General features: G+C 41.3%; 2 protein-coding genes and 1 long non-coding RNA gene across 4 annotated transcripts in view; all 3 read left to right on the top strand.

Annotated features, from left to right (window-relative positions):
* Window positions 1-2130: 2130 nt before the first annotated feature.
* On the top strand, window positions 2131-18374 carry LOC116977772. Its single transcript, XM_033028519.1, has 9 exons — window positions 2131-2293; window positions 5331-5371; window positions 7558-7632; window positions 8209-8392; window positions 15857-16038; window positions 16146-16346; window positions 16455-16640; window positions 16753-16836; window positions 16957-18374. The coding sequence occupies exons 1-9, from the start codon at window positions 2227-2229 to the stop codon at window positions 17242-17244; spliced, it is 1308 nt and encodes a 435-aa protein (XP_032884410.1). The 5' UTR covers window positions 2131-2226; the 3' UTR covers window positions 17245-18374.
* On the top strand, window positions 10053-12331 carry LOC116977773. The gene is made up of 3 exons (XR_004413299.1): window positions 10053-11765; window positions 11858-12035; window positions 12140-12331. It is a non-coding gene; the product is annotated as an uncharacterized LOC116977773 (long non-coding RNA).
* A 5292-nt stretch (window positions 18375-23666) lies between the features above and the next one.
* mysm1 (Myb like, SWIRM and MPN domains 1) overlaps window positions 23667-25957 on the top strand; it is a 70687-nt gene continuing 68396 nt past the window's right edge. The window contains exon 1 of one of the 2 annotated variants that reach the window (XM_033028517.1): window positions 23667-23750. In XM_033028517.1, the coding sequence (XP_032884408.1) occupies window positions 23695-23750 (56 nt within the window). In that variant the 5' untranslated portion in view covers window positions 23667-23694. Of the gene's footprint in view, window positions 23751-23820; window positions 23972-25957 lie in introns of those variants that run through there. The other variant, XM_033028518.1, reaches the window with a different exon arrangement.

Here is a 25957-nt window from a genome sequence, read left to right as displayed (position 1 = left end):
TTTGTTCTTATAAGTTAATTCTATATGATATTTTACTGTAATTTCAGATGTCGACAGTGGGTCCAGAATACTCGTTGACAAGATCTCCTACACCGAACTACAGAGTACTTGTCAAAGAACTGCCGTCTTTGTTCTGTACACCTTGTATATCTCACACATAAAACAATGTAAATTATCTAAATCTTACCATAAATTACAGAAATAAAGTGTTATCCTTGTTTCTGAATTTTGATGTAGAATGATTTAAAATTGAGTGGATTGATGCAATATACTGATAACCCATAAATGTGTAGTTATGAGATATTCACATTTAAAAACTCACTCAGTAGCTCGGCTGGCTGCGAGCTGCCGCTGGGACCGGACAGCGGAACCGCAGCTAGACCCGGGGCCTGCAGGCGACCTGGGAACAGCAGCTAGTCCCAGAGGGTCCTGGTCCCTATGCAAAAAAGGCTGCCGACCAAACCCTCGATCCTGTCCCGTCATCCTTTTTTCAAAATTTAGCGACTCAATTGGTGGTGCGTCTTCATTGCCGGGAAATGCGGTGACTCATTTCCCTCAAATATATGTTAGATTTTCTTCAAATATTTGTTAAATTAAAAACTAAACTATGGTAGCAATGCACAGTATTCATGTCTAAAGCTCGCATTTCTGCATCAATGTAGGTATGTATACACTACATTTCATTACACTAATATAGAATGAAAACATATCTTGGCATGTGTTCATTGATATTTTATTCACAATTAGGATTTTAGAGTGAGGTTGAATGAAAGAAAAAAAGGTTCAACAAATAAATAGAGATCACAGGAAACTAGAGAAATATATATATGTGTGTGTTATATATACATACATATCACACATATATACGCATCATATACATATAATGAATATATGTGTGTATATATATATATATATATATAAGAAACTAGAGAAATATGTATGTGTGTATTCGTGGCTTGGTTCGGCAACCTGAGGGTCCAGGAGTGGAAAAGGATGCAGAAAGTTGTAACCACTGCCCAGTCCATCATCGGCTCTGACCTCCCCACCATCGAAGGGATCTATCGCAGTCACTGCCTCAAAAAGGCAGCCAACATCATCAAGGACCCACACCATCCTGACCACGCCCTCATCTCTCCGCTACCATCGGGCAGAAGGTACAGGAGCCTGAAATCTGTTACATCCAGGTTTAGGAACAGCTTCTTCCCCACAGCCATCAGGCTATTAAACTCGCCAACAAACAGACTCTGAACTGTAACAGCATATTGCACTTTATCTGCTTATTTATGTGTATATTGAACTGAACTGTTCTGTATTTTTGTTTACAATACACTGTTGTGCTGCAGCAAGCAAGAATGTCATTGTCTTATCTGGGACACATGACAATAAATCTCTTGACTTGATTTGATAATTATATACATCCATGTCCTCGGGATATCTAAATCCAAATTTTATTAGTTATTTATGTTATGACATCGGTTGGAAGCTGCATACCATATCTCGTTGCGCTTATGTGCAATGACAATAAAAGATATTATTATTATCATATATAATATACATACAATCATATATATATTATATATATACGTGTCTATAATATATAAATATAGGCAAATATATTGCATTTAAGTGACATATCATCCATTCTGCAGGTATGCAGTTATAATCAAATTTGTTCTTATAAGTTAAATCTATGATATTTTACTGTAGTTTCAGATGTCGACAGTGGGTCCAGAATAGCTCATGTACATCATGAGTTGCTTTAAATCAAAGTTTCTTCTGATCCATGAGGAACTTTGAAATCTATTATCTCTATATTGCCTCTCACACAGAAACACACACACATACCGTTTCCCCACAACACTGATTAAATGGTCCAGAGACCTTCCATTGCGCATTGTCGCTCATTTTATACGCAGTTTCCCGTTTAATTTTTTTTTTTTTAAAAAGAAGCACCTTATTTATTATAAACAAAGTTCATAATGGTGTATGATAGAAGGCTATGATTGAGCAAGATAAACTGCAAAATCCGATGGATTGACGTGGATTAATCTGGAGGAGGCATCACGGAGGTCGGGGTCTTATTCCTAAAATGGCGGAAGTGACGTTGGGTTGCGTAGTCCTGCTGTGGAAGGAGTGGTCAATCTCGCTCACTCTAGTATCTTTGACCAGGGACCAGGAGGAGCCGGTGAAAAGGCAACGAGCAAAGATCATCGAGCGGAGGCAACGATGGCCCGCAACGAAGAGAAGCAGCTGGGGAAACTGAACCGACTGTGGTTGCAGAAAGAGAAGGACGGTAATGAAAATTGGAGACGATAATCTTCAGATACTGGGATCTTAAGCATTAAATTAAAAAAAAAAAACTGCTGGAGGAACTTAGCGGGTCAGAAGCACCACTGCTGAGTTACTCCAGCATTTCTTTTTTTGGACTTGCTTGATTTTCCCGTGCACAATCAAGCTGTGAGTGAGTGATGGCGCCATGGAGTGTGGGCGTGGGGAAAGCCGCGGGGTTTTCTAATGCTTGTGGGTACTTTCAGTGTCCAGCCGCTTAGGATTGATTGCACAGAGTAGCTTCTCCAACAGGACAACTTTAGCACATGGTTCTACTCATACGGTTGGTCTGGTTCTTGACTTTTAACAGTGTAAATGCGGGAGGATGTGCCCCCCTGTTGAGGATTCTATAAATTAAGGGGTAATCTCAGAATATGGGTTATGCCATTTAGGGTTGAAATGAGAAACGCCAAGGTCTAGCCATAGAATTTATTACAAAGCAGAAATCTCCAGACTAGGGTGAGCTGTGCAGCCACGCGAGGAGGGTGAGACTGCAATTCCATCACCCGTTAGGTTGGATAAAGACTACAAGTGCTTAGTGTTGCTTAGCATTGGCCTTGCAGGCCGGGGTACATTCCTGGACATCTTGGTGCTGAGCGATAGCATCTTTCATAGCAGCAATCGCAGGCAGTTGCTGTACATTGTCTCAGTATTTCATTCCCCACTGAGCCATGTAATAATATGATTGTTTTAATATTTTCATTCGTGGGAGTGCCTACAGAGGGTAGAATCCTCAATTGGATTCCAAGCATGGCAACGCATGTTTGGGAAGGCAGGGCTTGTGTTAGGTTCTCAGTCTTAGTACCAATCTTATTAGTTTAGTTTGTCACGTGTACCGAGGTTAATTGTCAAAGCTTACGGGAAGAAGGCAGGAAAATAGGGTTGAGTGGAAAAAATTGTTCAGCCATGATTGAATGGCCGAGTAAACTCGATGGGCTTGATGGCCTAATTCTGCTCATGTGTCTTATGATCTTAGAACAGGCTGAAGGAACTTAATTCCCTGCTCCCATTCCCAAATTCTTATTTCCACCCAGCCTTGTGTTATTTTTCCCTCTCTCTACACCTTATGGTTCAATGCAGGTCCCATCACTACTTTTGTAAGAAATCTTCCTACTATGTGTTGTTATGGGGTACTAGCAGCCTGGTTAGGAATATGTTGTGTGTCATATGATGCTGTTCTCCAAACATTGCACAACTAATGAACAAAAGCTTCTGTCTTTATTTCCAAGTTGTAAACAATTCAGACGTACATGAAGATAAGGATAAAATGAGTTTTTGCATCAGATTTTAGAAGTTGGTGATGGGATAATGGGGCAAGAACTAATGCATTGCTTTGGGTGATCAGGGATGGTGCCAACTGGATGATGGTTCAGTGACTATACGAGGAGGTAATGTGCCTCCCAGGCTTTTGGGATTCTAAACAAATATGTATCTATTGGATTTCTAGCCATCCATGTAAAACAAAATACCCACATTTTTCTTCAAGTTGCCAAAGATGGCATTTAATGTCCATTTTGTTATTGCTCCTAACTATGCAAACAATTAATAGCCCATCACATTGGTGGGTGTGGAGTTCCACATAGACCAAGGTGAGGGCTACAGATTCTCAAGATCCTCCTCTGAGGTGAATTGTGAACCTGTTGGATTTTAAACTGTTAAAAAAACATTGGGTTAATACAGGGAGTGGTGTTGGTAGGGAAAGTCAAACACGATATCCTAGAAAGTCAGAGCAGGCACAAGGAACAGAACAGCCCACTCTTAATTCATGTGATCTAATCTTCTTGAGCCTGTTTCACACTAATTAGAGAAACATTTCTGACACCCGATTTAAAAATAACACCCTAGAGCAGATGGATAGATTAGCTTTTCATTTTGAAAACTGTTTGGAGGTTGTACATGCAATGCTTTATGGAGTTCTCCATATTCAAACTCAACTGCAAAGATGAAGTACAGCAGTCAGCTTGCACAATATTCCGCCCATCTAGACACATGGTGATCCTTCAGTCAGGCTTCTGGCTTCTAGTTCTCTGAATCCCAAACTTATTCCCTCCTTTTATCGTATTGATTCTAGGTTCTCACCTCAATACCAGGTGATCATCTGTTCCAGGGTTTAGTAATTAATTCTATTTCCAGTTCACCATTTATGTTGCATTGTAGTTATTGATACCAAGCTAATCTGATGTAGAGGAATATGGGATTGATTGTTTCTGAAGACTTCCCTGTGAATTGTCTTAACTTGGGCTTCTGGCTATTTCTGCCCAAGCGCGGTTTCCCATTGCAACCAAATGGCCCTGTCTTGTTGTTTTCAACTTTTACAGTCTCTGTAACTTGAGTCCCAGCAAAGCCAGAGACTCTTCAATGGGAATAATAGATTATTAATTTGCTGTATTGTTCATTTTATTTCATGCTGATCTAATTTCAGTAGTTAAACCTATTTTGCAGTTTTATTGTCACTGATGGCTTCTCTAAAATATATCCTGATTCATAACTCTGTGATCAAACAATCAAAAGCTGGAGATTTACTCTTTCAATTAAGTTGTCAATCTTGTTTTTTTTAGGCATTCTTTGAGAACTCCATAGACCACTAAACAAACTTGTATGTGGAGCCTCTAAACGTTCTAGTGTGGTAATTTTTAACCTATTCACCACTACAAGCCTTGCAATTATTTGAGATATCTGGTCCTACCATTTTGACCTGTCCTGCATTCTAAATACATGCTTTCACCATTGGCGACGGTAATTGGGAACCAGCTTCTGGAACTCTATCCCCCAAACCTCAACTTTTCTCTCCTCCTTTAAGAACACTAATATTTATCACTTTGAACAGACATTTAGTTACTTCTTGTATTTCAGTACGATTCTAGGTTACATTTTTCTCTATGAAGAACTTAAGAAAAAATGTACATTATAAATGTTACATAAATGCAAATTGTCATCTGGATATGAATGAAAGAATTTAGTGTTGGCTGACGATTGTTAATCACTTTATTTCTGTTTAATAGAGGGTCGCATAAGAGAGATCCATCAAAATCGTCCCAAACTGGTGGGTATGCACAGTTTGCAATGCGTAATTGAACCACAACATATTTGGTTGCAGAATTGACACAACATTATTGTGCAAAAAAATCCTAAAAGTGCTGATTGTTGAGTGTTATTTTTAATTCTCTATTTAATTTTCCTTTATGATCCGTCATCATGTTACCAACCAAATTTGGTTTGTATTCAAGTGAAGATTTTGAATACCTGAAACATTTTGCTGTCGTATATACATTTTATTGTTATCATCCCAAGGAGGACAAAAACCCTGACTTTGTTAATACTGGCACTTTGTGATATCCTTTGCATGCAATGACTGCTTGAATGCCTGTATTGCAGCCATCTTTAGCTAGTACTGCAATACTGGTCCTCTTCAGTTTTCTCTTCAGCATATAAAAGGCATGATTGACTTGGCCATTCAAGAATTGACTTTTTTAGCTTTGAAAAACTCCTTTGTTGCTTTTGCAGTATGTTTGGGATCATTGTCTTGCTGTAGAATGAACTGCCGGCCAATGAGTTTTGAGGCATTTGTTTGAACGAGCAGATAGGATGTGTCTATACACTTCAGAATTCATTATGCTACTGCCATCAGCAGTTGTATCATCAATGAAGATAAGTGAGCCAGTACCTTCAGCAGCCATACATGCCCAGGCCATAACACCCCCACCACCGTGTTTCACGGATGAGGTGGTATGCTTTGGATCTTGGGCAGTTCCTTCTCTCCCCCATAGTTTGCTCTTGCCATCACTCTGATATAAGTTAATCTTCGTCTCATCTGTCCACATGACCTTTTTCCAGAACTGTGGTTGCGCCTTTAAGTACTTCTTGGCAAACTGTAACCTAGCCATCCTATTTTTGTGGCCAAACGGTAGTTTGCATCTTGCAGTGTAGCCTCTATGTATGTTAATGAAGTCTTCTGCGGATAGTGGTCATTGACAAATCCACACCTGACTCCTGAACAGTGTTTCTGATCATTCGGACAGGTGTTTGGGGATTTTTCTTTATTATAGAGTGAATTCTTCTGTCATTAGTTGTCGAGGTCTTTCTTGGCCTGCCAGTCCCTTTGCGATTAGTAAGCTCACCAGTGCTCTTTCTTCTTAATGATCTAAACAGTTGATTTTGGTAAGCCTAAGGTTTGGCTGATATCTCAAACAGTTTTATTCTTGTTTCTTAGTCTCATAATGGCTTATTTAACTTTCATTGGCACAACTTTGATAATGCTGTTCATCATGTTGATAAACAGCAATAAAAGTTACAAAGGTGGAAAGACTGGAGGAAAGACTAGGCGCTGAGAGCTCTCTTATACCTGCATTAAGGCGGTATTTTAACACACCTGAGCAATTACAAACGCCTGTGAAGCCATGTGTCCCAAACATTATGGTGCCCTAAAATGGGGGGACTATGTATAAACTACTGTAATTTCTACATGGTGAAAACAAAATGTATACAAAATGGCCTTTATTAAAATGAATGAATAAGTTTATTGGCCAAGTATGTACACATACAAGTAATTTGCCTAGGTGCTCCGCTCGCAAGCAACAACACGACAAACAGTAAACTATTAAGAATAAAAAATAAATCTTTAAAACATTAAGAATAAATCACCATAGTTTAAACATGTTATTGATACAAAATACCAGAGCAAAAGGAGGCTACAAAATCTGACAATGTGCTCTTTAACCACATGTGATTTTTTTTTTTTCCTATTACAAATCTCAAATTGTGGAGTACAGAGGCAAATAAATGATGAGTATTTGTACCAAACATTATGGAGGGCACTATATAGCAATAAAACACTTTGTAGTTTTTGAGATACAGCGTGGAAACAGGTCCTTTGGTCCATCAAGTCCGTGCCGACCAGCGATCCCCACACACTAATACTATCCAACACACACTAGGGACAATTTACAATTTTTACCGAGCCAACTAGCCTACAAACCTCTGTTTTTGGTGTGTGGGAGGAAACGAGCTCCCGGAGAAAACCCACGCAGTTCACGGGGGGAAAGTACAAACTCCACGCAGACAGCACTTGTAGTCAGGATCGAACCCGGGTCTCTGGCGCTGTAAGGCACCAACTCCACCACTGCGTCACAGTGCTGCCTGTTTGATCATAAAATTATTATTATTAAATGATGGCTTCAATTCAGTAATCATTTATGTCTAATAATTTGAATGTTTTCTGTGTTTTTGTAGTCTTCTTTGAATTCAGCCATTGACGTGAAGAAATGGATTCCAAGTATCAAGTCTGAGATTGAGTACTACCTGCAGGTAAAATGTTACTTGTCTGCGGTAAAAACTATGAACCAGTAGAATTATTTCACTACAGGGAACAAATGTCCCATCCTCAACTAAATTACCTTTTATCTTTTTTAGTATGAACCATTTAAAATCACATTTCCATGTGTTATCTTCCGTATTCTTCTGCTCATACCTTGCAATGTTTAATAGCTCAAATGAACACAGTTAAAAGAATGAAAACGCATAAAAGCAAAGCCGTTGTCTAAAAAGTCTCATTAGGGTTTTTTTTTAAAGTACGTGTGAAATAGTCAGCATCTGTCTTGAGGATGACAGATGCTGCCTGACCTGCTATGTACTTCCAGTATTTTCTACTTTTATATTACATTTCTAGATTCTGTAGTGGTTTATTTTTAGTTAGTAAAGTATGCTTTTCCCCACAATTCTTTGTTAACTAATTAACGCGCTCTTTTTGCTTTCATTGAGAAAAAATATATTTCAGTTTATTGCTTCGGGCATTTTTTTTGGTCTGGGATTGAGTTTTTTAATAAGAAACTGAATTGTTAACAAAATATGTAATAAAGAAGAAATGCTTTCTCTGCTATTCAGCAATCGCAACTATCCCATTACTCCGAACGGAAGATCCAGGAATTCGATAACCACATAGGAGAGCTTCAGAAGGAGTATCGATGTTACTTGTGGAAACTGCGTCATTTAGATCCTTCCCACAAGGAGCATCCATGGAAACCCCGCGCATACACCCGCAAAAGACCAGCGACCATCAACCAACAAGGTATCTAAAGTTACTCCTCAGACAAATTTGACATAGAAAAACAGCAACTGTGTATGTGCAGTACCTTATATTTTGCAACTTAATTTTAGAATCTTGGCACATTTTTAATGCTCATTTGTTCACATCCACCTTTCTCCAGCTTAATATCACTTTCCTGCCCTCTAATCTTCCACGCTGGCTTATTATTAATTCATCTTTTACTTCCTCAAACAATTTTTTTTCAAACCCAAGGGCATTGATTGAAAGTGCATGAAACATTACCTGGTGAACCAAATGAAGAACCTTTGGGATTTCAATAGTTGATGAAGGATTGTCAGATTTTTACTATATCCATAGGTCTTTGGCATCTCTGTCCTCTGAAAGAGTTGCACAATCTTTGAAAATCCAATTCTTGTTATTTGATGGAGGTTTATCCCATATGCAATAGTTATCTGATGGCTTCCCATTGCAGGTAGTAGTTCTGCTATGCAGTGTAAATCTGGGTGATTTCATTATCCATTATGAGGCTTTCTAGCCACATGCTAATTTATCTTCTAAACACTTGTGCCCAGAATCCTTAGACAAACATAATTTCATATTGATTTTTTAAATAATTGGTATTTGTGGATATTTATTAACTAACTTCACTCAACTATGGCTTTTCAATTAGATTTACTGACAATAAAATTACTTTTTTTGTGCATTTATCTAAATTTTAATGATTGCATGATTTTACATAATGTTGGTGTAAATATCAGAACAAATAATTGTTATTGAAATTAAAATTTACTGTAATAGAAAATGTTGACATCTTATTTTAACAAGCAATTTTTCTTGCATCCTGAAGATTTTAATCTTTAAGTTGGCAATTTTACTGTTTCCAGCATTTTGGATTAATTGCTTCAGTATTCTGTTTTGTAAATTTAAGGTTTGTTATTTGCAGCTTCGTTGCAGAGTTTCAAACAACCATGCATGCCTCAATCAAATGAAGCAGAAGTTGTGACTCATGAAAATTATATTGAGGAATCTGACGAAGGGAGTGAAAAGCTCCACCTCAGCCCGTGTATTACAGATGGTGTTATCTATGACTGTTCTGCAGTTAACCCTGACTTTCAGGACAAACCGCTGACTTTTAATTCTGCTCGCAATCCACCAAGATTTTCCATGCACTTAACTTCACAAAACACAATGGGAGAGCCTGCACACCATATGACCAAAATTCTTCTGTCTCGGCTACCAAATCTGCAAACCTCCTCTTCCTGTGGCACCACAACGGAGTTGCACATAGACGAAGAACAAATACAGGCTGGGAAGATCATGAATAATTCCCGGGAGTCTATTTTACAGACAGAAACTTCTGGAATTCTGGGATTGTCTTGCTATTCGTCGGATGAAGATATATAAGTGATAAACATTATGATTGGAGTTTTTGAAATGTTTAAGAACCTGTTCCACTTAGGCGATTTATTTTTTATTATTATTAACATTTTTTTAGGCGACTACAGGCGATTAGGCTGTCGCCAGGGTGTTGCTTGTATGGTCGTGAGTAGTCTCCTCACTCGCCCAAAGAGTCGTAGCGTCTTTCAGGTCGCCGCTGGATTTTCAAAATGTTAAAAAAAAATTGCCGGCAGTGGGTTTGACGCCAATGAGCGTAGATTGACTTCTCCTGACGTAGGTGCTGCTGTAGGTTGTCGCCAGGTTACGTAGTTTGTCGTAGTGCTGACTTCGGTGAATTCCATTGGCGACCACCTACGTCCACCTAGGTCAACTGGCGACAGGTACCGGCGTCAAGAGGGACAGGCATTGGAAAAACCCAAGTCCACAGAAGTCAAGCTACAACAGCCAGTCGGGATGCTGATGAATGAAGTCCATCTATGCCTATATCGGGGACAATCTACGACAATGTACGACCATATCAACGACAAGCTACAACCATACCGGCAACGACCTACGACAGCTGGCAACCATCGGCGCCCCCGTGGGAAACGCTCCACATGGTCACGCGACTATAGTGTATGGACATTGTGCATTTTGTGTTGGGGACATTGGACATTGGATTGTGCAACATGGCTCCAAGGAGAAGGAAGAGGCAGCACAAGGGCAAGGCCCAACCCCCGTCCCTACCCACATCCACCAGGCAGATGGAGACTGAGGAGACCCAGGAGGAGGAGTCCCAGGAGGAGGTGGCCCAGGAGGAGACCAGGTCCCCTCCACCACCCCATCCCGGACTGGCCGCCCTACCAAGACTACAGGTACTACTGCTGCTGACCCAGACTCGCCATCAGATGATGCTCAGGACACTGATGCCTCAAGTGTCTCTAATGTGTCCACTGTCCAGGAGGAGGTGAAGAAGGGCAGGAGACCCAAGGTAGTTCCTTATGAGTTCAACAGGGAACAAGAAGGAGAGCTGGTCGAGTGGTATCAGTCAAACCCATAATTGTATGACAAGAACCACCAACATTATAGAAACAAGGACAGGAAGAACTCACTACTTGACACCAAGGACAAGGAATTCCCTGACTGCATCTGTAAGTGCCTACTTATGGGTCTGTCCCACTTAGGCGATTTTTTAGGGGACTAGGCTGTCGCCGGGGTGTCGCCTGTATGGCCTCCTCAGTCGCCCAGAGAGTTGTACCTTTTTTCTGGTCACCGTTGGATTTTGAAATGTTCAAAGCTTTTCGGCGACAGTCGGCGCCCATGGGCTTGTCGCTAATGATCATAGCCTGATATAGGTGCTGTCGCCAGGATAACGTAGGTTGTTGCCGGTGATAACCTCGGTGAGATACATTGGCGACTACCTACACCAACCAATGTCATCCTGGCGACAGGTACCGGCATCAAGAGAAGTCAAGTAGCGACATTGGGATAATACAAGCCCTCAGCATCACATAATCAGGTGAATATAGTGCGTGGACATTCTAAATTTTTTTGTTGGGGACATTGTACTTTGAAAAATGGCTGCAAGGAGAAGGGGCAGCCCAAGGGCAAGGTCCAACCCCCATCCTCACCCACCATGTAGGTGGAGAATGTGGAGACCCAAGAGGTGGTCCCAGGAGGAGGAGGCGGCCAGGGAGGAGACCAGGGCAGTGGCCCGTGTCTCCACCACGACCCCACGGTCACCCCGCCCTGTCAAGACTACAGGTACTGCTGCTGCTGCTGCTGACCCAAGCTCAACATCAGAGGATGGTCAGGACACTGATGCCTCAAGTGAGGTGAAGAAGGGCAGGAAACTCAAGGTACTTCCGTATGAGTTCCGCAGGGAACAAGAAGGAGAGCTGGTCGAGTGGTATCAGGCAAACCCTGAGTTGTACGATAAGAACTGCCAACAATATCGTAACAAGGACAGGAAGAACTCGCTATTTGACGAAAGCGAAGGAATTCCCTGACTGCACCTGTAAGTACCTACTTACTCAGTTGTTGTTTGTATTTCTATTAATTAATATAATTAAAATAAAAATTTGGTTCACACTGGTCTTTTTTTTACAGATGCTCAACTGTCAGTGGTTCAAGAGCCAAAGAACAAGATATGGCAAACTCTCACAGTGGGAACAAGTCAGGGTCTGGTGGCAAAAACTTTACCCCAAGGCAACAGTGGATCATCGACAAATGGGCCTTTATCAAATCACATATTGTACGAGTGGAGAGTAGACAGAGCACCAAGAAGGTAATTATTATAAAGTTATTGTGAAATTGATAATTTGATTGTCATCTTTCTTGCCATGTCCTGATGATCTTGAAAGTTGGTAAAACACATTTATTTTCTTCCAGTTTGACAAGAAGAAGCCACTGCCCAGTGTGTCAAGTGAAGAGGAGTTTGATCCACTTGAGGGAACCTCTGGATCCACCACCTCCACTAGTCAGCAGCACAGCAAGAGGAGCAGGACCATTGCCAGCTCCACTGCAGGCTACACCCCAAATGCAACTGCGGTAGAGGAGAGAGGCAACTCAACAGCTGATCAAGGAGGTAAGTACTTTTGGGACATTTTTGGCAGATTTCTCTTCCTATTCATCCATTCATCTTCTCCTTTTTCTTTCCAAATTTACTTACCTGTAACATACTCATTCATGTTGCAGCTCGTGGAACAAGTAACAGAGGTCACGGAGGCCAGATTGGCCATGACACAGCCCCAGACACCACAAGAGGGTTGTTGCCAACTTCCAGGCATTCTTGAATGGTCCAACTTCACCATGGCTGCCATGACGATGGTCCATAACTTCTTCCAGCCGGTAAATATTTTAAGCAATTTTTGTGCAATTTTGGGAGCATTTGACTTTAATATTTGACCTTTAAATTAATGTTTTTGTATGAAATATTCATAATGAATTCATGTGTGTTGCAGACTCAGCAGCTGATGGGACAGCCACAGATGGGACAGCCACAGATAGGACTGATGGGACCACTATATCAGCAGGCATACCAGGTATTTAATTTTATAATACTTTTTGTGAATTAGACTTGAAATTCTTTGCCACACACAGCTTGTGAAAAGTTTTAATTTATTTGCCTTCCAATTAATATTGATATGTTTCTGTGTTGCAGCCACAGTCACTGATGGGGTCACCACCAGTGATGTCATGCTCACCGATGGCCACCTTACCCATGGCAAGGTCACCCTATTCCACAACATAGCAGGTAGCCACTACATCCACATACACTGGCTGGCAGCCTGCAAGATCTAGAGGCTGCTCTGCACTCACAGCTGCATTCACATACTTCCCCAGCCTTGACACACCCAGACCTGCACCAGTGATATCAGGGGGTACTCCCACAAGAGAAACCCAGGATTCAAGTGGGCACTTAAGTCTGGGTTTTCCAGGATTAATAGACACAGATCACCCATCAGTGTAATGTGTCCATAAATTATGTTAAGTCCTGTAGGTTTTTGTATTATGTTTGAAGTTTATTGAAACTCACCGACCCCCCCTTGGGGTATGGGAGTACAATTTTATGTGAATATATAACATCTTTATTTTTGTAAGCACAGTTGTATGTTTTTTATAATCTAATAATAAATCAAACTTTCTTTGTTAAGGTTATGATTCTTCATAGATTTATTATAGATAATTTCAACTTTCATGTGATTATAATATTTGTGTATGGACTGTTATATGCTCTTATCAACCTTTTTGTTGTTAAAACTTTTGTTTGTTTCAATATCAATAAAGGAAATGCTTGACATTTTGATGGCTAATTGATTTATGAAATTATATTTCAGATTAGTGTCTTTCATTACTTTCAAATATTTATTTCGTATATATTTTGATCAATAAAACACACAAACAAGCATTGCACTGCATTGAAAAGCAAACTATTTTCATATATTTTTCATCAATAAAACAAACACAAACACAAGCATTGAAAATTAAAATCCTTTGGGAGGATGTGGGTGGCCCTGAAAATTGCCTTTTTTTGTGGTCTGTTGTGGGCTCTCTTCCTGGTGGACTTCTGTTTGTGGTGTGCACTGTTTGATGCTGGTCTTCAGATCATGTCGTTCTGCCATGGTACACTGCCTAGTTCGGAGTTGTAGTAAGTGCAGAAATGGTCTCTCTGGTCCTTGGCTCTCTTGTTGTAGGTGTTTCCTGGCAATGTCTCCAGTGCACCATCCATGAGCCTGGTGTGATGTTGCCTGTCTGGTTGTCCACTCGGTCACCCTCCACCATGGCTACTGCAGCTGCACTTCTGGTACGGATCAGGTTGTGGAGGACACATGCTGCGTAGACAATGGTCTCCGCATTGTTGAGATTCTGCTCCATCGTGGTCAGCAAACATCTGAATCTGCTGGCGAGGATGACAATGGCATTTTCCACGACCTTCCTAGCCCTGGACAGCCTGTAGTTGAAGATCCTCTGCTCCCTTGACATCTACCTGTGAAGGTGTGATCACCAACCAGTGTGTTGGGGATGTCGGGGTTCTGGATCAGGAAAGCCTGCTCTTCCTCCTTCCAGTGCTTTCCTAAGGGAGGTCTCTCCAGATCCCACCATCTGCGACACTGCCAGGTGTGCCCACATCCACAAACAGGAAGTTGTAGTTTGCATCCACCACAACTATGAGTACGATGGCGTGGAACTTCTTGTAGTTGAAGTGCATTAAACCTCCCTTGGGTGGACCCCTGATGGCTACATGTTTGCCGGCCATTGCCCCACATTTGTGCAGGAAGTTCCATCGGGTATCAAAGCCCTGAGCCATTCTCTTCCACTCATCTGGTGTATTAGGGCAGTCCATGACTTCATCTTCATAAGCATTGATGATGGCCTCACAGGTCTCTTGGACAACCTTGCTGATGGTGTTGTGGGCCACAGGAGAGCTGTAGGGGAGGCTCTCGTAGGAGTCTCCTGATGCCAGGTAGCGGAGGGTGATGGCTAGGCGCAGGCCTGGTTCCAGTGGCTTCCCCATGAAGGTCTCCTTTTTCTCCAGGAGAGGGCCCACCCATGTCTTCAGCTTCGGAAACAGCTCAGGGGGGAGCCTAGTGAAGTTTCTGAAGGCAGCCTCATCTTGCACTAGCTCATTCATCAGGTTGTCATACTGGCCCAACTTGCGTCTGTTCAGGGACAAGGACTTCAACCACACAGACTTCTTCTTCCCCATTCTTCTTGTTCTTCCGTCTTGCTGATCTTTTAAGCATGAGAGCTGCTGCAAGCAGAAGGGCTTCTTCTTGTAATAAGAGCAACACCCTTCTGATGTTGCTGCATGGCAGTCATGATGCAGAATGATTGGAAACAACCTCTTTTATAGGAAAACTGCGATTCCTTTGTTTTAGAGGCCAAAATGACATCACTTGTCCTCAGATGTCACCGACAGGGTGTTCGCTTGTCATAGCTTGTCGCGGGTGGACGTAGGTTAACTTCGGTTAGCGTACGTTGTCGTCTGTTGTCGCAGGTGTGGTTGTAGGTGGACATCCTAAGTCGCTACAATTGGGTCGCCGGTTGTCGGTAGCTTGCCGTAGCTTGATGTTGACTAGGTGGTAGGTTATTGTGGCTTGTCGTAGACTTTGTCGTAGGGGGGGTCCAGTTGCCGATTTTTCGGCGATCTACTACGACTGTGACAGTCGCCTAAAAAAATCGCCTGTGGGTCAGGCCCATGACTGGGTTGTTTGTCTGTATTTCTGTTCCTGAAATTTGCAACTTCATGTTGTGTAGCAGTCATAAAAATAAAATGAAAACTACTAATACTATTACTGCTGCTGCTGTCTCCTGAACCAGAATAAATATAATGAAAATAAAAATGTGTTTGTCATCTTGCTTGCCATGACATGAAATTGTGGACAGATAATAATGCCATTAGCCACCAGCAAGTTTGCCTGCACATTTTGCCTTCCTGTTGCATTTTGTATATTTTGGAGTTATTTTTTGTTCTGTGTATTTTTTATTTCATATGTGGTAACATGTTCAGTGTGGTAAAACTTGCAAGTTTCTAGCATTAGGTCTTCCATTCTCTTGCAGGCAGGCAATTCACACTGGTCTTTATTTTTTTTTGTTTTTTTACAGATGCCCCACTCTGTCTGTGGTTCAAAAGCCAGGGATCAGAATGTGGGAAGCTGTCTCCGAGTGGGAACAAGTCAGGGTCTGGTGGCAAAAACTTTACCCCGACGCAACAGTGGATCATTGACAAATGGGGCTTTATCAATTCGCATATAATACTAGAGGAGAGGAGACAGAGCACCAAGAAGGTAATTATTATAACATAGTTATTGTGAAATTAATAATTTGATTGTCATCTTGCTTGCCATGTCCTGGTGGTCTCGAAGGTTTGTGTAACAAATGTATTTTCTTCCAGTTTGACAAGAAGAAGCCACTGCCCTGTCTGTCCAGTGAAGAGGAGTTTGATCCACTTGAGGGAACCTCTGGATCCACCCCCTCCACCAGTCAGCAGCACAGCAAGAGGAGCAAGACCACTGCCAGCTCCACTGCAGGCTCTACCCCAACAGCAACTGAGGTAGAGGAGGAAGAGGGAAGTCAGCAGGAGCTGATCAAGACGGTAAGTACTTTTGGAGAAATTTTTGGCAGATTTCTCTTCTCATCCATCCATCCATCCATCTTTTTTTTCCAAATTTACTTACCTGTTTCATACTAATTTATGTTGCAGCTCATGCAACAGGCAACAGAGGCCAGAGAGGCCAGACAGGCCATGACACAGCCCCAGACACCACACGAGAAGGCTGTTGACACCTTCCTGGGGTTCTTAAAGACTGAGCTGCTCAAGATACCAGAGAACCTGTGGTTCAACTATTCTGTGTCTGCCATGACGATGGCCCATAAATTCTCCCAGTCGGTAAATATTTTAAGTAATTTTTGTGGAATTTTGGGAACATTTGACTTTAATATTTGACCTTAAATGTATGTTTTTGTATGAAATATTCACAATGAATTCATGTGTGTTACAGACTCAGCAACAGATGGGAAGGCCACAGATGGGACCACCACAACAGATGCCACTGATGGGACCACCACATCAGCAGGCTCACCAGGTATCTAATTTTATAATACTTTTTTGTGAATTGGACTTGAAATTCTTTGTCACACACAGCTTGTGAAAAGTTTTAGCGTATTTGCCTTCTGCTTAATATAGACATGTTTCTGTGTTGCAGCCACCGTCACTGATGGCACCATCACAGATGCCACCACCAGTGATGCCATGCTCACCAATGGCCACCTCACCCATGGGAAGGTCACCCAGTTCCACAGGACAGCAGCAGCAGTACTCACAGAAACAGCAGCAGCAGCCTACATCAACACCATCACCGCAGCCTTCATCAACACCATCACAGCAGCCACATACACTGCCTTGCAGCCTGCAAGATCTAGTAGCTTCTCTGCACTCTCAGCTGCATTCACTAACTACCCCAGCCTTGACACATCCAGACCTGCACCAGTGACACCAGGGGGTACCCCCAGAACAGAGACCCAGGCTGCAAGTGGGGACTTGAGTTTGACTTTTCCAGGATTAATCGACACAGATCACCCATCAGTGTAATGTGTCCATAAATGATGTTAAGTCTTGTATTATGTTTGAAGATTATTGAAACACAACGACCCTCCTTGGGGCATGAGAGTACATATATAATTGAAAAACAATACATATATACAAAAGCCATACAATATCTCGTAAACAGATAACCTGACTATTGAAGTGTATTCTAGTTTTGAATGTTTGTATTTTTATTTGTATCACATCTCTGCAATGTAATGTTTGAGCTTTCTATAAGCAGTCTTTTTGTAAAATATTAGTTAAAGGTATCTGTAACATGTCTGCCAGACCTGTTGAAGTTGCAAGTTTTATGGAGAGAAATACAGGGAACTGAATTAATGTAAATACAATTACACATGTGCCATTATTTGATATTTATTCCCTTTTTTATAGATTGATGCTATTGATCAGACTGATGATTCTTACGGATAATTTGCAGAATCTTACTCCGCTTTTTCCCGTCGTCCATCTAATAAGTTTCCTTCAGATTTGATGTTATATATCACGTTATTGATATTTCAAGGTTTGAAAAAGCTAACTTTAACAAGATTTTTACTGTCAAGATCCTTCCTGCCAGCTTCCAACAAACTTTGATACAAAGTTGCATACAGGAACACTGCTTCCACCATCACAGTTCTGCACCCGAGATTTGCAACCATGTTGCCATCATACAACACTCCAGCTCCTAGCAGCAAGTGCTTCAACAGGAGGGTGAGGGTGAATTGGTATTACAATTGGAAGTGCTGCGGCAGGCAGGGGAAGTCCAATTGGATTATTTTTTTTGTCCAGTGCTGGGAGAGGCAGGGGAGTGGTGGAATCTTACGTTGGGGAACGGGTTGCGTTGGGGGCCAGACCTCCCATGTGACAGGCCCAGTTGCTCTAGTCTTAATAATAAATCAAACTTTTTTTGTTGTTAAAGTGATGATTCTTTATAGATTTATTATAGATAATTTTAAATGTTATGTGATAATAATATTTTTAAGCACTGTTGTATGTTCTTTACAATCTAATAATAAATCAAACTTTTTCATTGTTAAAGTGATGATTCTTTATAGATTTATAATAGATAATTTCAAATTTTATGTGATTACTATACTTAGTGGGACCCATTGGGTCCCAGCATCACACGGGAGGGCTGGTCCCCCAATGCAATATTCCACCTCTCCACCAATTCCAATATTGGTGGCCAGTGGGGGTGGGGGTGGGGGTGTTTCTGGAGTGCTAGTATGGGTGTTGTGGGCTGAAGGGACTGGTTTCCAGAGGGCTAGTATGGACATTGTGGGCCGAATTGATTCTTGGGCTGGCGGCTCAGTCACTCAAGCCTGTTGTGCTGGCAGCTCACTCATGGCTGGTGGACTGGCAATTGACTCACGGCTATTCCTTGAAATTCCATTTCAAGCAGGATGCAAGGCCACTAAAGACAGTGAGTCGTGACGTCTCCCTCCTCCATCTTGCAGAGACTGAGCCGCCAGTCAAAATGCTGGAGAAACTCAGCGGGTGCAGCAGCATCTATGGAGCGAAGGAAATAGGCAACGTTTCGGGCCGAAACCCTTTTTCAGACTGAATATAACATGATTTTCAAATCTCATTGTCATGAATTTATAGGCCAAATGGAAGGAATTTAGTGTTTAATTCCTGTAAATTAATGGCCATTTTAATCATCTTGCGAGTGGGATTTTGTGGAACGCGATCGATTGGAACATTGCGGTTGCGGTGAATTTAAACCCCATATCGGCAGGAAAAACACTGCCTGTTCGTATGGGGCCTAAATCACATTTTCGCAACGTAAAATTTGGATTATGGTCATCCTAAGAAGCACGTTTATATGTAAAATAAATGGCTTACCTTTAGCTATCCCGTATGGGAAATCCGTCCCGTTGTCAGCGTTGAAGGCATTAGAAGCAGATTTTTATTTTACTCCAGCACTGAAATTGTCCTGAGGTTTTTTAAAAAAACCTCACAGAACAGCAGTCGGAACAATTCTTCAGCATTAGCTAGCAGCCCGAGAAAATAAAACTCCGGCAGGCAGGAGAAAACCGCATATTAACTTCCCCCTCAAAGGCGCCAAAGTCGCGCACACGGCCAGTGGCAGAACAGCAGTGCCGCTGAAGGTAAGTTTTGTAACATACCTACATTGATGATGGCCTCACTGGTCTCTCGGATAACCTTGCTGATTGTGTTGTGGGCCACAAGAAAGCTGCAGGAGAGTCTCCTGATGCCTGGTAGCGGAGGGTGATGGCTAGATTATAAATATTTAATTATAATGCATGATTTTATGTCATTGGCAGCCAACCCCAGAGATAAAGTACAGTTTTGAGTATTTTCCTCTGTGGCTTCCTCATGAAGGTCTCTCTTTTCTCCAGGAGAGGGCCCACCAGTGTCTTCAGCTCTTGAAACAGCTCAGGGGGGAGCCTAGTGAAGTTTCTGAAGGCAGCCCCATCTTCTTGCTGGGGCTGTCATCAGGTTGTCATACTGGCCCAACCTGCGTCTGTTCAGGGACAATGACTTCAACCACACAGACCTGGGCTTCTTCTTCCCCATTCTTCTTATTCTTCTGTCTTGCTGATCTTTAAGCATGAGGGCTGCTGCAAGCAGCGGGGCTTCTTCTTGTGAGAGTAATGTCCTCTGATATTGCTCCATGGTAGTCATGATGCAGAATGATTGGAAACCGCACCCTACAACTTCTTTTATAGGAAAACGGTGCGATTCCATTGTTTTGGAAACCAAAATGACGTGAATTGTCTTCAGTTGTCGCCGACAGGGTTGTCATGGTTGGACGTAGGTTGTCCAGTTGACGTAGATGTGGTCGTAGATGGATGTGGTAGGTGGACGTCCTAAATCGCGACGATTGGGTCGCCGGTTGTCGGTAGCTTGCTGTAGATTGACATCGACTAGGTGGGAGGTTGTTGTAACTTGTAGAAGACATTGTCGTAGGGGTGTCCAGTCACCGGTTTTTCGGCGACCTGCTACGACAGTCGCCTAAAAAATTGCCTAAGTGCCCTTTAAGTATTTTTGCATAAAGTACTTAAGATGTTTAAGAAGGAACTGCAGATGCTGGAAAATCGAAGGTACCCCCCCACCCCCCATCAGTCTGAAGAAGGGTTTCGGCCCGGAACGTTGCCTATTTCCTTCGCTCCATAGATGCTGCTGCACCCGCTGAGTTTCTTCAGCATTTTTGTGTACCTTTGCATAAAGTACTATCGTTGCTGGATGTATATAAATAATTTATCTGCTTTGTGAATACAGAGTTATTGTACATTATTCTGATTATCTTGCACATTCATTCTGATTGACAATAACCGTATAACAATTACAGCACGGAAACAGGCAATCTCGACCCTTCTAGTCCGTGCCGAACACGTATTCTCCCCTAGTCCCATATACCTGCGCTCAGACCATAACCCTCCATTCCTTTCCCGTCCATATAACTATCCAAGTTATTTTTAAATGATAAAAACGAACCTGCCTCCACCACCTTCACTGGAAGCTCATTCCACACAGCCACCACTCTATGAGTAAAGAAGTTCCCCCCTCATGTTACCCCTAAACTTCTGTCCCTTAATTCTCAAGTCATGTCCCCTTGTTTGAATCTTCCCTACTCTCAGTGGGAAAAGCTTATCCACGTCAACTCTGTCTATCCCTCTCATCATTTTAAAGACCTCTATCAAGTCCCCCCCCTTAACCTTCTGTGCTCCAAAGAATAAATCCCTCACTTGTTCAACCTTTCTCTGTAACTTAGTTGCTGAAACCCAGGCAACATTCTAATAAATCTCCTCTGTACTCTCTATTTTGTTGACATCCTTCCTATAATTAGGCGACCAAAATTGTACACCATACTCCAGAATTGGCCTCACCAATGCCTTGTACAATTTTAACATTACATCCCAACGTCTATACTCAATGCTCTGATTTATAAAGGCCAGCACACCAAAAGCTTTCTTTACCACCCTATCTACATGAGATTCCACTTTCAGGGAACTGTGCAGAGTTATTCCCAGATCCCTCTGTTCACCTGCATTCTTCAATTCCCTACCATTTACCATGTACGTCCTATTTTGATTTGTCCTGCCAAGATGTAGCACCTCACACTTATCAGCATTAAACTCCATCTGCCATCTTTCAGCCCACTCTTCCAACTGGCATAAATCTCTCTGTAGACTTTGAAAATCTACTTCATTATCCACAACCCCACCTATCTTAGTATCATCTGCATACTTACTAATCCATTTTACCACACCATCATCCAGATCATTGATGTACATGACAAACAACAGTGGACCCAACACCGATCCCTGTGGCACCCCACTAGTCACTGGCCTCCAACCTGATAAACAACCATCCACCATTACTCTCTGGCATCTCCCATTCAGCCACTGTTGAATCCATCTTGCTACTCCACCATTAATACCCAACCATTGAACCTTCTTAACCAACCTTCCGTGAGGAACCTTGTCAAAGGCCTTACTGAAGTCCATATATACAACATCCACTGCTTTACCCTCATCAATTTCCCGAGTAACCTCTTCAAAAAATTCAAGAAGATTAGTCAAACATGACCTTCCAGGCACAAATCCATGTTGACTGTTCCTAATCAGACCCTGTTTATCCAGATGCTTATATATATTATCTCTAAGTATCCTTTCCATTAATTTGCCCACCACTGACGTCAAACTAACAGGTCTATAATTGCTAGGTTTACTCTTAGACCCCTTTTTAAACAATGGAACAACATGCGCAGTACGCCAATCCTCCGGTACTATTCCCGTTTCTAATGACATTTGAAATATTTCTGTCATAGCCCCTGCTATTTTATACACTAACTTCCCTCAATGTCCTCGGGAATATCCTGTCCAGACCTGGAGACTTATCCACTTTTATATTTCTCAAAAGTGTCAGTTCTTCCTCTTCTTTGAATCTCATAGTTTCCATAGCTACTCTACTTGTTTCCCTTACCTCACATAATTCAATATCCTTCTCCTTGGTGAATACCGAAGAAAAGAAATTGTTCAATATCTCCCCCATCTCTTTTGGCTCTGCAGATAGCTGTCCACTCTGACTCTAATGGACCAATTTTATCCCTCGTTATCCTTTTGCTATTAATATAGCTGTAGAAACCCTTTGGATTTACTTTCACCTTACTTGCCAAAGCAACCTCATATCTTCTTTTAGCTTTTCTAATTTCTTTCTTAAGATTCTTTTTGCATTCTTTATACTCCTCAAGCACCTCATTTACTCCATGCTGCCTATAATTATTGTAGATCTCTCTTTTTCCGAACCAAGTGTCCAATTTCCCTTGAAAACCATGGCTTTTTCCAATTTTTACTATTTCCTTTCAACCGAACAGGGACACAAAGATTCTGTACTCTTAAAATTTCACCTTTAAATGTCCTCCATTTCTCTTCCACATCTTTCCCATAAAACAAACTGTCCCAATTTACTCCTTTTAAATCCTTTCGCATCTCCTCAAAGTTAGCCTTTCTCCAATCAAAAATCTCAACCCTAGGTCCAGTTCTGACCCTCTCCATAATTATATTGAAACTAATGGTATTGTGATCACTGGTCCCGAACTGTTCCCCAACGCATACCTCTGCCACCTGACCCGTCTCATTTCCTAACAGGAGGTCCAGCACTGCCCATTCTCTAGTAGGTACTTCTATGTATTGCTGCAAAAAACTATCCTGCACACATTTTACAAACTCCAACCCATCCAGCCCATTTACAGACTGTGTTTCCCAGTCTATGTGTGGAAAATTGAAATCTCCCACAAACACTACCTTGTGCTTACTACTAATATCTGTAATATCCTTACATATTTGCTCTTCCAATTCTCGCTCCCCATTGTTAAAGACAATGTTAAAGATTATACTGATTCCTTCTGTATGAATTAATATTTTATAAATATCTAATTATAATGCACGATGTTATGTCATTGGCAGCCAAACCCAGAGATAAAGTACAGTTTTGAGTAATGTCCACTGTTTCTCTTCATCTGTACCGGTGACAGCTCATAATTGAGCTTACTAAATTGTGGTTGTTATATTTGTATCTTGCTTGGTGCAGATATAAAATATAAAGAGAGATGTGAAAAAATGATGCCGAGCAACTCTCGTTCAGTTCTTTGAGCTGCTGAGTGCTTAAATCTGATGCGTGGTTTTGCATTCCGGTGCTGTACTAATTAAAATAGTGTAAAGATGCAGGTTGTGGGAATGTTTGGGCGGTGTCTGGAATACGAACCGTATAATCACTGACAGAAGCAAAGATGATAGAAGTATCTTTGGTCAGAAGCAAAGGGTGAACTCTGCACAGCCGTCGCATGGAAGTGACGAGGAGAGCGGAAGTGGCGGTTCCGCTGGGCAACATGGCGGAGGAGGTGGATGTGGATATTGAAGGAGACGGAGCTGAGCTCAGTCTCGGGTAAGAGGGGGTACGGGGAAGGGACAGGTGGCACCCACAGGTCTGGCAGGCCGAGGAAGTGCAACAGTGAGGTGTAGCGGGGTTCGCCACCCCTGTGTTGCTGTCACTCCCAGTGCTGGTGCAGGAACCGGCGAGGCTGCGGTCCCGGTGGCTGCAAAACCGTGCATTAACTATTAAATGTGGACTTAATGCTCTCAGCAGCCAAGCCCCGTGAGGCAGAGGTTTGGAGTTAGATATTTCCCTAAATATTTAACTGTCGTAGCCGAAACACACCGGCCACTTTGCACACTGCGAGTTTCCCAAAAAATGGTTGGAACGACTGGATGGTCTGTTTCTGATGCCAGTGAGGGGTAATGTGCTCCTATGAATTGTACCCTTCTTTTTCAAACGGTACTGTGCGTTCATTTACCTGTTTGCACATGAAAGGGATAACGCCACTGGGCTAGAGTGATAGCTTGTGGTCACTAAATTCCTGGTTGCTCACACTTGCCCATCTGTGGGTAAATTAAATGCGGCGGAATTTTTTTCAAACTAAATAAAGAATGGTGTTATGTACGTTCTGTGCATATCATTGAATACGTAACTGAAGTAAACTTTGACTCTTGGCCACGCGAGAGACTACATTGCTGAAATCTGGAACAACGCATAATCTGCTAGAATAATTTAGTGGGTTGACAATCTCTCGTCTTTTTCCCCCCTACTCTCCCCCTTCCGACAGATACTTATTGGCCTGTTGAATTCCTCCAGCAGATTATTTGTTGAGTCTTGGCTAGTCCATTTGCTGAGTTTGCATTGCTGGAAGTGCCAAGGGTTGTTTCTTTCAGAATTCAGTTGTATTCCATAATCGGATAAATTACCATATGGGTTCCAAAAGCAAAACAAAAATATTGATGTTGGACATCTAATGTAAAACAAAGTGCTGGGTAAACTCAGTGGGTCAGACAGCATTTTTGAAAAGAGAGTGAGAGTTGAACACTTCACCCATGATGTTTCAACATATGAAGATTCAGAACAGAAATTATTAACATGAAGCATTAATTATTTTTGTCTACAATTCCAGGCTGTTGCCTGGGATTTCCCACCAAAAATAAGAACCAGCAGTTCTTATATTTGGATTCAATTTTAAATAAGACAATTTTTATCTCTTCCCAATAAATTAAAGGCGATTACAAGTAGAATTGTGTGTTTTTGTGATCTGGTCCTTTCCCAGCTGATATCCTCAAAATTGCAAAAATGTTAACAAATTTAAAGAAAACTGAAGTTAAAATCAGCAATTATTAAAGATTTTGGAAAATGTTAATTGAATTCGCATCTTTTGGTTAATTTCATAAGTGGTTGGTAATTTAGGTAGCTGTTTAAAATTGTCTTGTCATAGTTTTATTTTTTATTTTTTTTTAATTTATTTATTAGAAGTAGACATATTATAAAATGTAGTTACATATTATAGTAAAAAAACTTTTCATATGCATCAGTCATACATTATTAAAATTTTCCATTATCAATTACTTCTGCTTCTAGTGTTTTTATTTTTTATAGAAAGAGGGAAAAAGAGAAGGTAGAAAGTTACAAATAAAAAAGAAAGCCAAAAAAAAAAAAAACACAACAAAAAAACAAGGGAGGTGGAATGGGTTACCTGTAATACGTCAATGGAGATAGGTTCGTAGGTTATAAAGTATAGCTTTTCATCTGTTCCTGAGTTCAAGTTTCAGTTGGGTCCTCGTGCTGTGCCAATCTATCCCTTCAGATAGTTAATGAATGGAGCCCAAATTTTATGGAAAAGATCTTGTTTGTCCATTAAGACAAGTCTAATTCTTTCTAAGTATAGGGTCTCCGACATTTCCGTAATCCACATTTTAATTGTGGGGGTTGTAGGGCCTTTCCAAAATGTTAATATTAATTTTTTTCCTGTTATTATACTGTAGTTGAGGAAATTTCTTTGGTTTGTTGTGAGTGTTAAGCTTTGTTCTGATATTCCAAGTATTATTAATTTTGTGTCTGGGTCCAGTTTTGTATTAATAACTTCTGAAGTTATTTCAAAAATATCAGTCCAGAAATGTTTAAGTTTTATACAGTTTGCAAACGTATGTGTTAAATTAGCCTCTAGATGTAGACATTTATCACAAATAGGAGAGATTTGTGGGAAGATTCTATTTAGTTTTATTTTAGAGTAGTGTAGTCTATGAATCTTGAATTGTATTAAAGTATGT

The sequence above is a fragment of the Amblyraja radiata genome, chromosome 10 (assembly GCF_010909765.2).
Source record: "Amblyraja radiata isolate CabotCenter1 chromosome 10, sAmbRad1.1.pri, whole genome shotgun sequence".
NCBI classification, from domain to species: Eukaryota; Metazoa; Chordata; class Chondrichthyes; order Rajiformes; family Rajidae; genus Amblyraja; species Amblyraja radiata.
Note: the sequence above shows the minus strand (reverse complement) of the source record. Positions and strands in the feature narration are given on the sequence as shown.

Coding starts and splice junctions, on each gene's coding strand:
- LOC116977772 (XM_033028519.1), top strand. CDS start 2,227: ATGGCCCGCAACGAAGAGAAGCAGCTGGGGAAACTGAACCGACTGTGG. Junction 16,347..16,454: donor AGCAGGAGCTGATCAAGACG/GTAAGTACTTTT, acceptor TTTATGTTGCAG/CTCATGCAACAGGCAACAGA. Junction 16,641..16,752: donor CCCATAAATTCTCCCAGTCG/GTAAATATTTTA, acceptor TGTGTGTTACAG/ACTCAGCAACAGATGGGAAG.